Source organism: Piliocolobus tephrosceles, chromosome 21 (genome assembly GCF_002776525.5).
Source record: "Piliocolobus tephrosceles isolate RC106 chromosome 21, ASM277652v3, whole genome shotgun sequence".
Classification (NCBI taxonomy): Eukaryota; Metazoa; Chordata; class Mammalia; order Primates; family Cercopithecidae; genus Piliocolobus; species Piliocolobus tephrosceles.
The window spans coordinates 9,188,024-9,199,834 of record NC_045454.1 but is presented as its reverse complement, the minus strand read 5'-3'; the positions used below and the strand labels follow the sequence as shown (position 1 = coordinate 9,199,834).

The 11,811-nt window shown below is 49.3% G+C and overlaps 1 protein-coding gene across 1 annotated transcript; it reads left to right on the top strand.

Moving 5' to 3' along the window:
* The first annotated feature begins 10,082 nt into the window (after nt 1-10,082).
* DHDH (dihydrodiol dehydrogenase) lies at nt 10,083-11,553 on the top strand. The gene is made up of 3 exons (XM_023232706.1): nt 10,083-10,206; nt 10,616-10,727; nt 11,354-11,553. Exons 1-3 carry the CDS (start codon nt 10,117-10,119, stop codon nt 11,551-11,553), a joined length of 402 nt encoding a protein of 133 aa, XP_023088474.1. The 5' UTR covers nt 10,083-10,116.
* The last annotated feature ends 258 nt before the right edge of the window (nt 11,554-11,811 follow it).

The following is an 11,811-nucleotide window of genomic DNA, read 5'->3' as shown; positions in this document are numbered from 1 at the left end:
GATTATGGGCGTGAGCCACGGCATCCGGCCCAGAATTCTTATACTATTGCCATTACTACTATTATTATGGATGATGGGCATTTGTTTCAGCAGCAAACAGGAACCTGATAAAAGCTAATACATAGTAGCAAGCACTTCTACAGCACTTAGTACCTGGCCGGCCCCTCACAAGCAGGAGATCTGGCCGGGCGCGGTGGCTCAAGCCTGTAATCCCAGCACTTTGGGAGGCCGAGACGGGCGGATCACAAGGTCAGGAGATCGAGACCATCCTGGCTAACACGGTGAAACCCCGTCTCTACTAAAAAATACAAAAAACTAGCCAGGCGAGGTGGTGGGCGCCTGTAGTCCCAGCTACTTGGGAGGCTGAAGCAGGAGAATGGCGAGAACCCGGGAGGCGGAGCTTGCAGTGAGCTGAGATCCGGCCACTGCACTCCAGCCTGGGCGACAGAGCAAGACTCCGTCTCAAAAAAAAAAAAAAAAAAGGGAGATCTGCTATAAATAACAATTCATTCCATCATCACAACAACGTGCAAGGACATTACAGTCATCACCCTCATTTTGCAGATGAGGCAAATAGGGGAGGCTGAGGCACTTGCTTAAGCTCCCACAGCTAGTAAAAGGCAGAACGGGGATTTGAACCCAGGCAGGCTAGATCCAAAGTCCTGGTTCCTAGCTGGCATGTGATGTTATTTTTTGGCATTGAATTTACACTCAGAAAATTCTGATGAACACATGAGTTAATTAATAAATGTTATGCTCCCTTCTTGGCACGGGGTCTTCCTACTGCATGCTTGGTTGACACTTTCTGTGTGATCTTTAATTTCACAAGTTGTTTTTTTTTTTTTTTTTTTGGTGAGATGGAGTGCAGGCTGGAGTGCATTCTATCGCCCAGGCTGGAGTGCAATGGCACAATCTCAGCTCACTGCAACCTCCACCTCCCGGGTTGAAGCAATTCTCATGCCTCAGCCTCCCAAGTAGCTGGGATCACAAGCGTGCGTCACCACGCCCAGCTAATTTTTGCATTTTTAGTAGAGACGGGGTTTTACCATGTTGGTCAGGCTAATCTCAAACTCCTGACCTCGTGATCCGCTCACCTTGGCCTCCCAAAGGGCTGGGATTACAGGCAGGAGCCACCACGCCCAGCCTTTTTTTTTTTTTTTTTTCAAATACAGAGTCTTATTCTGTTGCCCAGGCTGGAATGCAATGGCGCGATCTCAGCTCACTGCAACCTGTGCCTCCCAAGTTCAAGCAATTCTCCTGCCTCAGCCTCCCGAGTAGCTGGGATTACAGGCATGCACCACTACGCCCGGCTAATTTTTGTATTTTTAGTAGAGATGGGGTTTCACAATGTTGGCCAGGCTGGTCCCAAACTCTTGACCTCAGGTTATCTGCTCGCCTCAGCCTCCCAAAGCGCTGGGATTAGAGGGATGAGCCACTGCACCTGGCCTCTTTTTTTCTTTTTTGAGACAGTCTCACTCTGTTGCCCAGGCTGGAGTGCAGAGGTGCCATCGTAGCGTACTGCAGCCTCAACCTTCCCAGCTCAAGTGATCCTCCCGCTTCAGCCTCCCTAGTAGCTGGGAATACAGATGCACGCCACCACACCTGGCTAATTTTTTACAGGTTGGTCTCAAACTCTTGGGCTCAAGTGATCTGCCCACCATGGTCTCCCAAAATGCTGGGATTATAGGCATGTGCCACCGTGCCCGGCACATTTTCTGTTCAGTGTTTACCTTTTTGCCTCCTCTGAGGTGCTGGAGTGCAGCAATAAGAAAATAATAATAATAATTATTTTTGTTGAGACAGAGTCTTGCTCTGTTGCCCAGGTTGGAGAGCAGGGGCACAATCTCAGCTCACTGCAACCTCTGCCTCCTGGGTTCAAGCGATTCTCCTGCCTCAGCCTCCCGAGTAGCTGGGATTACAGGTGCCTGCCACTGCGCCCGGCTAATTTTTGTGTTTTTAGTAGAGACAGGCTTTCGCCATGTTGGCCAGGCTGGTCTTGACCTCCTGACCTCAGGTGATCTGCTTGCCTCGGTCTCCCAGAGCGCTGGGATTACAGGCACGAGCCACCGCCCCCCCGCCTTGCAGGTGTTTTTCTAACACTTGACGATGACTCCATGCTGGCTTCTGCCATGCCCCAGCGCCTTCTCCATGCCCCACTGCCTGCAGGGCGAATACCTTGACCCTTCACAAATGGTCGAGTTAAACTCTCCACCTTTACCTCTCATGTATCCCGCTCTCTCCCTGGCTCCAGTGTCTTACTCCTCTTCTAAATGCATCCAGCTTTGTTCTGAATAGATGTTTGCCACTGTTTGGAAGGCCATCTCTCCTTCTATGCCCAAAAAACCTCCATCAAAATCTTTCTTTTCTGTCTTTCTCCCCTTCCTTCCTTCTTTCCTTCCGTTCCTTCCTTCCTTCCTTCTTTCCTTCCTTCCTTTTTTTTTTCCCAGAGTTTTGCTCTGGTTGCCCAGGCTGGAGTGCAGTGGCACGGTCTTTGCTCACTGCAAACTCCACCTCCCAAGTTCAGGTGATTCTCCTGCCTCAGCCTCCCAAGTAGCTGGGATTACAGGTGCCCACCACCATGCCTGGCTAATTTTTGTATTTTTATTAGAGACGGGGTTTCACCTTGTGGGCCAGGCTATTGAACTCTTGACCTCAAGTGATCCACCCACCTTGGCCTCCCAAAGTGCTGGGATTACAGGTGTGAGCCACCGAGCTCAGGTGCATCAAAATCTTTCACGATGCAGACCAGGTTGTTGGTAGCAAGCCGTAACCCTGTCATATACAGGCCTTGAAGAAACTGGCCATAAACAGGATTTCGGCAGCAATGTGACATGCTCTTGATGGCTGTCACGCACACTGCTAAAAGCTGTTGGTTTACTGGAGCAGGGCAAGGAACACTTTCTAGAATAGATCCAGAAAATATTTCAGACTTACTGATTTTTCTGACTCTGCGTTCACCTGTTGGTGTTATTGTCCAAGAGCAGAACTTGGTAGAATGGCTTTTTCTTCCACATATGAATTCACGGACTCTAACTCCTCATTTGGATCAAATTGCTACTCTGATAGGAAGTGGGAGAACTTCAATTGTTAAATGACATGGATATGATCCTGGAAAAATTATTTTCCCTCCCATAAAGGCACAAATAAAACAGGCCTTTATAAATACTCTTACTTGGCAAACCCATTTAGCTGAGTTCACAGGTGTTCTTGATACTTTCTGAAAACGAAATTATTTCAATTTTTGAAATTAACGAATCGGATTCTCCCTAAAATAACTAAATCTAAACCAATTGAAGGTGCTGAAAATGTTTTTACAGATGGGTCTAGTAATGGTAAAGCTTCTTATTCTGGATCACAAAGTAAAGTTTTCAGATGCCTTATACTTCAGCTCAAAAAGCAGAGCTTGGGGCGGGTGTGGTGGATCACACCTGTAATGCCAGCACTTTGGGAGGCCGAGGCGGGTGGATCACAAGGTCAGGAGATTGAGACCATCCTGTAACACCGGGAAACCCTGTCTCTACTAAAAATACAAAAAATGAGCCGGGCGTGGTGGCGGGCACCTGTAGTCCCAGCTACTCAGAAGGCTGAGGCAGGAGAATGGTATGAACATGAGAGGTGGAGCTTGCAGTGAGCCAAGATGGCCCCACTGCACTCCATCCTGGGTGACAGAGTGAGACTGTGTCTCAAAAAAAAAAGCGGAGCTTGTAGCTGTAATTGAAGTGCTGACTGCTTTTGAGATGCCTGTTGCTGGGAGAAAAGCTGAGCGTTGGGAGAGAAAGTGAGGTAGGGCTTGCATGTCTGCTAGATTTGCTGGCTCCTTGCTTCTAGCACTCGCATTATCTCAAACAGCCATATGTTTCTCATTCACTTGATACACTGTTTCCTTTCAATCCTCACCAGCTGTTTGTTTGAGCACCAATAAATAGCGTGGGCTCCCAGAGCGCTGGGCCTTTGCAGCCTCGGCCCTTGCGATGGCTCTCGGTTCCGCGTTCTCTCTCTCAAACTTGTCTTTTTCTCATTTCTTTGACTCCGCCAGACTTCACTGCCCCCACGACCTGTTGTTGGGTCTGATCACCCCAACACCTCTCAGTGTAATTTCTGATTCTTCATACGTGGTTCATTCCACACAATTAATTGAAAATGCTTGGCCGGGTGCGGTGGCTCACGCCTGTAATCCCAGCACTCTGGGAGGCCGAGGCGGGCGGATCACGAGGTCAAGAGAGCGAGACCATCCTGGCTAATATAGTGAAACCCTGTCTCTACTAAAAAATACAAAAAATTAGCTGGGTGTGATGGTGGGTGCCTGTAGTCCCAGCTACTGGAGAGGCTGAGGCAGGAGAATGGCGTGAACCCGGGAGGCGGAGCTTGCAGTGAGCTGAGATCGCACCACTGCACTCCACACTCCAGCCTGGGGGACTGAGCAAAACTCTGTCTAAAAAAAAAAAAAAAGAAGTACAGCAAGAGTTCCTATTATTTGGGCATATGGTGGTATAGTGGTGCCTCAACCCCAAATGATATGGCCTGTTGTAGGAGCTATAAGGAGTCATGGAAAATATTAATGGCACTGAAAAAGATGAAGGCTTGGAAAGGGAAATATACTAAGTCAACACAATAGAATCCTAATCACGTGTTAGAATTGACTCACAGTGATTCAGTCTGGATACAGACTTGTGTCCGTCCGCCTTTCCTGCTTGTAGTGGGTGATTTAAAACTGGATCTCCCAGGCCAGGTGCGGTGGCTCAAGCCTGTAATCCCAGCACTTTGGGAGGCCGAGACGGGCGGATCACGAGGTCAGGAGATGGAGACCATCCTGGCTAACACGGTGAAACCCCGTCTCTACTAAAAAATACAAAAAACTAGCCGGGCATGGTGGTGGGCGCCTGTAGTCCCAGCTGCTCGGGAGGCTGAGGCAGGAGAATGGCGTGAACCCGGGAGGCGGAGCTTGCTTGCAGTGAGCAGAGATGGCGCCACTGCACTCCAGCCTGGGCATCAGAGCAAGACTTAGTCTCAAATAGATAAATAAATAAATAAATAAATAAATAAATAAATAAATAAATAATTGGCAGAAAAATTCTGCTTTGCTGTGGAATTCCCAAACTAATATAGACCAGAAACTAGCTAATCAAATCAACGATCTTCAACAAACTGTAATGTGGCTAGGAGATCAAGTAGTTAGTCTAGAATATAGAATGCAATTACAATGTGATCGAGATACTTCTGGTTCTTGCCTTACTCCTCATCTGTGTAATGAAACAGAGCACGAGTGGGAAAGGGTTAAGACACATTCAAAGGGTCATACTGGAAAGTTATCTTTAGATATTGCAAAACTGAAGGAATAAGTATTTCAAGCCTCAGAGGCACATCTGACACTAATGCCAGGTACTAAAGTGCCTGAAGGAGCTGCGGACAGATTCGCAGCTATTAACCCGTTAAAATGGATCAAGGCACTTGGAGGCTCTGTGATTTCAAGGATGATTGTGCTTTTAATCTGTGTTGTTTGTCTTTGTGTCGTCTGCAGATGCGGATCCTGAATCCTGCGAAAAGTAGCCCACCGTGACAAAGCTGCCTATGCCTTTATCACTTTGCAAAAACGAAAAGGGGGACATGTTGGTAGCAAGCTGTAACCCTGTCATAAACAGGCCTTAAAGAAACTGGCCATAAATAGGATTTCTGCAGCAATGTGACATGCCCTTGATGGCTGTCACGCACACTGCTAAAAGCTGTTGGTTTACTGGAGCAGGGCAAGGAACACCTGACCCCGCCCGGAGCGGAAAACTGCTCCTTAACAACATGCTTTTACTGCGGATAATCAGCCAGGGCCTGTTTCTCTCCTCCTTGCTAAGAATGCTTTGTTTCCCATAAGGAATGCTTTTAGCTAATCTATAATCAATAGAAGCAATGCTTATCACTGACTTTGTCAGTAAACGTGTGGGTCAGACTGTGTTCGTGGCTCTCAGCTCTGAAGGCTGTCAGCCCTGATTCCCACTTTATACTCTATATTTCTGCGTCTTTGTCTTAATTCCTCTAGCACCACTGGCTTGGGGTCTCCACGACCAAGCTGGTTTCAGCACCAGGTACGGTGGCTCATGCCTGTAATCCCAGCACTTTCGGAGGCCAAAGCAGATGGATCACTTAAGCCCAGGAGTTCAAGACCATATGGGTTCATATGCACTTCTGAAAAATTTAGGTGTCTACTTCTATGAATTTAAGATTCGAGCATTAATCACCACCATCAGGAAACAGAACTGTCCCACCTCCACAGAGAAACTCCCTTGGGGTACCCCTTACTATTTAAATCCTCCTGGCCGGGCGTGGTGGCTCAGGCCTGTAATCCCACCGCTTTGGAAGGCCAAGGCGGGTGGATCACCTGAGGTCAGGAGTTCAAGACCAGCCTGGGCAACATGGTGAACCCTTGTCTCTACTAAAAATATAAAATTTATCTGGGTGTGGTGGTGGGCGCCTGTTATCCCAGCTTCTTGGGAGGCCGAGGCAGAATTGCTTGAACCTTGGAGGCAGAGGTTGCAGTGAGCTCAGATTGAGCCACTGCACTGCGGGTTGGGTTACAGAGCAAGGCTCCGTATCAAAACAATAATAACAATAAAATCCTCTCTTAAATTCTAATCACCTATGTTCCCAGCTGGTCTGTTTTCTATCGCTATATATAATTTTGTCACTTTGAGAATGCTATATAAATGGAATCATTCAGTATGTAACCCCCTCCTTTCTTTTTTTAGAGATGGAATCCTGCTCTGTCACTGCTCACTGCAGCCTCCACCGTCTGGGCTCAAGCGATCCTCCCATCTCAGCCTCCCGAGTAGCTGAGCCCAGAGGCATGTGCCACCACACCTGGCTAATGTTTTTTTTTCCACTCAGCCCAGTCACCCAAGTTGTTATTTGTATCAGTAGTTCATTTCTTTTTTTTTTTTTTGAGACGGAGTCTTGCTGTGTCTCCTGGGCTGGAGTACAGTGGCCGGATCTCAGCTCACTGCAAGCTCCGCCTCCCGGGTTTTACGCCATTCTCCTGCCTCAGCCTCCGGAGTAGCTGGGACTACAGGCGCCCGCCACCTCGCCCGGCTAGTTTTTTTGTATTTTTAGTAGAGACAGGGCTTCACCGTGTTAGCCAGGATGGTCTCGATCTCCTGACCTCATGATCCGCCCATCTCAGCCTCCCAAAGTGCTGGGATTATAGGCTTGAGCTACCGCGCCTGGCCAATAGTTCATTTCTTTCTATTGCTGAGTAGTATTTTGCTGAATCCACTGGCAGCTTAAAGGACATTTGGGCTTGAACCATGTGCAGCTGCCATGAACTACTGTGTACTGGTTTGTGTGCAAACATGTTATTTTATCTCTCTAGGACAAACACCTGGGAGTATCAAAATTATTTTTTGATATTTATTATTAAATTATTTTTTCTTTTTCTTCATAGTAATGATATTGTGTCCTATGTGGATTTCCCTCTCCCCAAACTTTTTTTTTTTTTTTTTTTTGAGACGGAGTCTCTCTCTGTCACCCAGGCTGGAGTAGAGTGGTGCAATCTCGGCTCACTACACCCTCTGCCTCCCAGGTTCAAGCAATTTACCTGCCTCAGCCTCCCAAGAAGCTGGGATTGCAGGCGCCCACCACCATGCTCAGCTAATTATTTTGTATTTTTAGTAGAAATGGGGGGGGGTTTCACCATGTTTGCCAGGCTGGTTTCGAACTCCTGACCTCAAGTGATCCGCCCGCCATGGCCTCCCAAAGTTCTAGGATTACAGGCATGAGCCACCGTGCTCTGCCCCCTCCCCCCTTTTTTTGGTAGAGATGGGGTCTTGCTTTGTTGCCCAGGCTGGTCTCAAAGTCCTGGCTTCAAGCATTCCTCCCATCTGGGCCTCCCACAGTACTGGGATTACAGGCGTGAGCCACCGTGCCTGGTCCCATTTGTGTTTCTATTCAGCAGTTTGTGTAAACTTGAAGTCTATGAATTCGTGTGTGACACTAAGGTCTTAATTAATTGTCTACCAAGTAAGAGAAACTGACTAATACCCTGTCCTGTGTGAAGCTGGCCAGCCAGTTAGGAATAACCATGTCCCGACCAGCCTGGGAAACTTGGCAAGACCCTGCCCTGATAAAAAGTTTAAAAATCGACTGGACACAGTGTCTCATACCTGTAATCCCAGCACTTTGGGAGGCTGAGGCAGGAGGATTGCTTGAGCCCAGGAATTGGGAGACCAGCCTGGACAACAAAGTGAGACTTCTGTACAAAAAATTGCTGGGCATGGTGGCTCACGCATGTCATCCCAGCACTTCGGGAGGCAGGTGGATCACCTGAGGTCAGGAATTAGAGACCAGCCTGGCAAACACAGTGAATCCCCATCTCTAGTAAAGATACAAAAATTAGTTGGGTGTGGTGGTGGGCGCATGTCATCCCAGCTACTCAGGAGGCTGAGGTAGGAGAATTGCTTGAAACCTGGAGGTGGAAGTCACAGTGAGCCGAGATTATGCCACTGCATGGTCACTCCAGCCTGGATGACACAGCAAGATTCTGTCTCAAAAATAAAAAAAATAAAAAAATAATTAGCGGGCTGGACACGGTGGCTCATGCTTGTAATCCCAGCACTTTGGGAGGCCAAGGCGGGCAGATCACAAGGTCAGGAGATTGAGACCATCCTGGCCAACATGGTGAAACCCCGTCTCCACTACAAATAAAAAAATTAGCTGGGCGTGGTGGAGGGCACCTGTGGTCCCAGCTACTTGGGAGGCTGAGACAGGAGAATCACCTGAACCCGGGACAGAGGTTGCAATGAGCTGAGATCCGGCCACTGCACTCCAGCCTGGGGACAGAGCGAGACTCTGTCTCAAAAAAAAACAAACAGACAAACAAAAAAATAGCAGTACATGGGGCACATGCCTATAATCCCAGCTACTCAGGAGGCTGAGGTGGGAGGATAGCTCGAGCCCAGGAGTTCAAGGCTGCTGTGAGCTATTATCACACCACTCCACTCCAGCTAGGCAACAGAGTGAGACCCTATCTCTAAAATAACTAATAAATAAAATAATTAGCCAGGTGTAGTAGCCACTAGCTACTTGGGTCCCAGCTACTGTAGTCCCAGGTACTGGGGTGGCTAAGGCAGGAGGTAATTCCTTGAGCTAAGGAATTTGAGGCTGCAGTGAGCTGTGACTGTGCCACTGCACTCCTTCCTGGGTGACAGAGTGAGAACCTCTATCAATAATAATTATAATAATGCAGTATATTTTACGTAATAGACCACAGAGCTCAATGAATCCTCCTCACAACCCTATGTAGGTAGATGTTATGATCTCTGCTTTCCAGAATAGAAAAGTGAGGACCAGAGAGGGCGACCTCTTGTTCAAAAGCAATACAAGCAAGAAGGGGTAAGGAGTGTTTTGTAATCAGTCAGCCAGGCTCCTGGGCTCTTAACGAGGAAAGCAGCCTGGTTTCTAAAGCTACAGCTTCTGGAAGCAGCCAATTTCCAGGTCTTAACCTCCTGACTGTGAGACCTCCAAAAAAATGACCAGGGATCTTGGAGTCTGTTTCCCCCTTTGTGAACTGGGGACAGTAGAACCTACTTCCCAGGTCTGCGGGGAGAAATTAGGAACGAGGAAGGTAAAGCGCGGAGCTGAGGGGCTGGCCTACAGGTGCTCTATACATTTTAGTAACAATTATTAAGTTTGATGTTACAATCCTTTCTGTCCCTCTGAACGACTCCTAATGATGCGTGGCTTTGAGAGCAAAAAAGTCAGGGTAAGGTTTGGCCACAAAGTCCAGAGGGCAAGACATTAAATCTAACTCCTCATGGACTGGTGTCGGCAAGGAAGCAAGCTTCCCCTCCCCACGCTATCCTTCCCGGGCGTACCCCGCGAGCCTGAAGTCATAGGGTAGAGATCTGCAGAGGCAATATCTAGGTGTGGTTCCCTCTGTAAGGCGGAGCTAAATGGTGCATTCGCCGAATGGGGAAGCTAGAACTAAATAATCTCTCTGTCGACTGGAGCCAACGAGAAACGGCGTAGGCGCTATGGGGGCGGAGGATGGGGACCCGCCCCCAGGGTGGGCGGGGCGTCAGGTACTTAATTGGCGCCTCGAGACACCGAAGCTTTCGAGGGCTCCGCATCGCAACAATGACGCTGCGCTGGGCATCGTGTCTGTCGGTCTCATCTCCAGCGACTTCACGGCCGTGCTGCAGACACTGCCTCGCTCCCGAGCACCAGGTCCGCCCGCCCTCCGGATTCTGGGAAAGAGGAGGCGGGGGGCTGGGACTCCAGAGTCTAACGGAGCAGGGAGTTTAGGGTTCAGGACTAGTGAGTGAGTCGTCATGGCAGTGAAACGTCTGCTTCCTTGCTACCTCCTTCTCCACCTCTGTTCTGCAAACCTGAGTGTCTTGAGGTTTGGAAAGGCCTTGATGTGAGCTACTGTGAAGCTAATTTAGATACTGGGGGATTTAATAATGGCTTTCCCCCAGATCTCTCTTTCCCAGGGCCCAAATGTCCAGCCCCCGTCATCTCTTCCCCCAGGACCACGTCTCCCCTTCTCCTGGTGGTAGCCTCCTCCTTCGCCTCCCTTCCATCCAATTTCCACGCCTGCCCCAACCCCTTAAATCCAATTTTTGCTCCCCTCCAGGTGGTGGCGGTGGCGGCCCGCGACCTGAGCCGTGCGAAGGAGTTTGCACAGAAACACGACATCCCCAAGGCCTACGGCTCCTATGAGGAGCTGGCCAAGGACCCGAATGTGGGTGAGTGGCGAGGGCGATGGGGGTGCTGGCTGCCGCCCCTGAAGCGCTGCCCCCTGGCTGCTCCGTGGAAAATGCAAGGCTCCTCAGAATGGGCCAGTCCCTTTGGGTTCTATAAAGACCTTTGGCTGGGAGGCGAACTATAAAACGGGCTTGGTCTGGGACTGGCTGTCTAGTAGGTGTTAAACTCCATTTAGCGTTCGAGACCAGCCTCGGCAACACAGCAAGACCCAGCCTTTACAAAAAATAAAAATAAATTAGCCAGGTATGGTGGCACGCACCTGTAATCCTAGCTACTCGGGAGGCTGAGGCAGGAGAATCACTTGAACCCGGGAAGCAGAGGTTGAAGGGAGCCAAGATCGCACCACTGCACTCCAGCCTGGGCGACAGAGTGAGGCTTGGTCTTAAAAATAAATAAATAAATTAATTAATTAATTAATTAAATAAATAAAATAAAAGAATGGTGAGAGGTAACAGCTCCTTCCTAAGGACAGCTCCCCAGGGGAGACTGGGTGTGACCGACCACCTGGTCCCTGGGTGCTAGGGCGGGGCCTCGAAGTTGTGGGCGGAGCTCGGCAGTCTGGGTGGGTGGGGCTGCTGGCCTCTTGACCTACTTACTCCCACCCTAGAGGTTGCCTACGTTGGCACCCAGCACCCCCAGCACAAGGTGGCAGTGATGCTGTGCTTGGCGGCGGGCAAGGCCGTTCTAAGCGAGAAGCCCATGGGCGTGAACGCGGCGGAAGTTCGTGAGATGGTCACGGAGGCCCGATCCCGAGGCCTCTTCCTTATGGAGGTGAGGGCAGAGGAGCCCTTCCAACATCTAGTATAGCAGTGCTTGCTATTACTTAATATGGTTGCCAGTGGGTGGGCAGGGTCAGTGCATTTGCCAGGATGTATCTGAATCTCCTTGGCAGCATCTATTACCACGAGAGCCATTGCTTTTGGCCCTTAGTAAACACGGCAAGACTCAGTGAAATTGCTTGGATCTTCTGTCAGTTTTTAAGAAACAGATGCGAAGAGTGAAAGTGGCATAGAATGGCAATGGGCTTAGTTTGGGTGGAGTTCCAGGTAGAAGTTGGAAGGACCA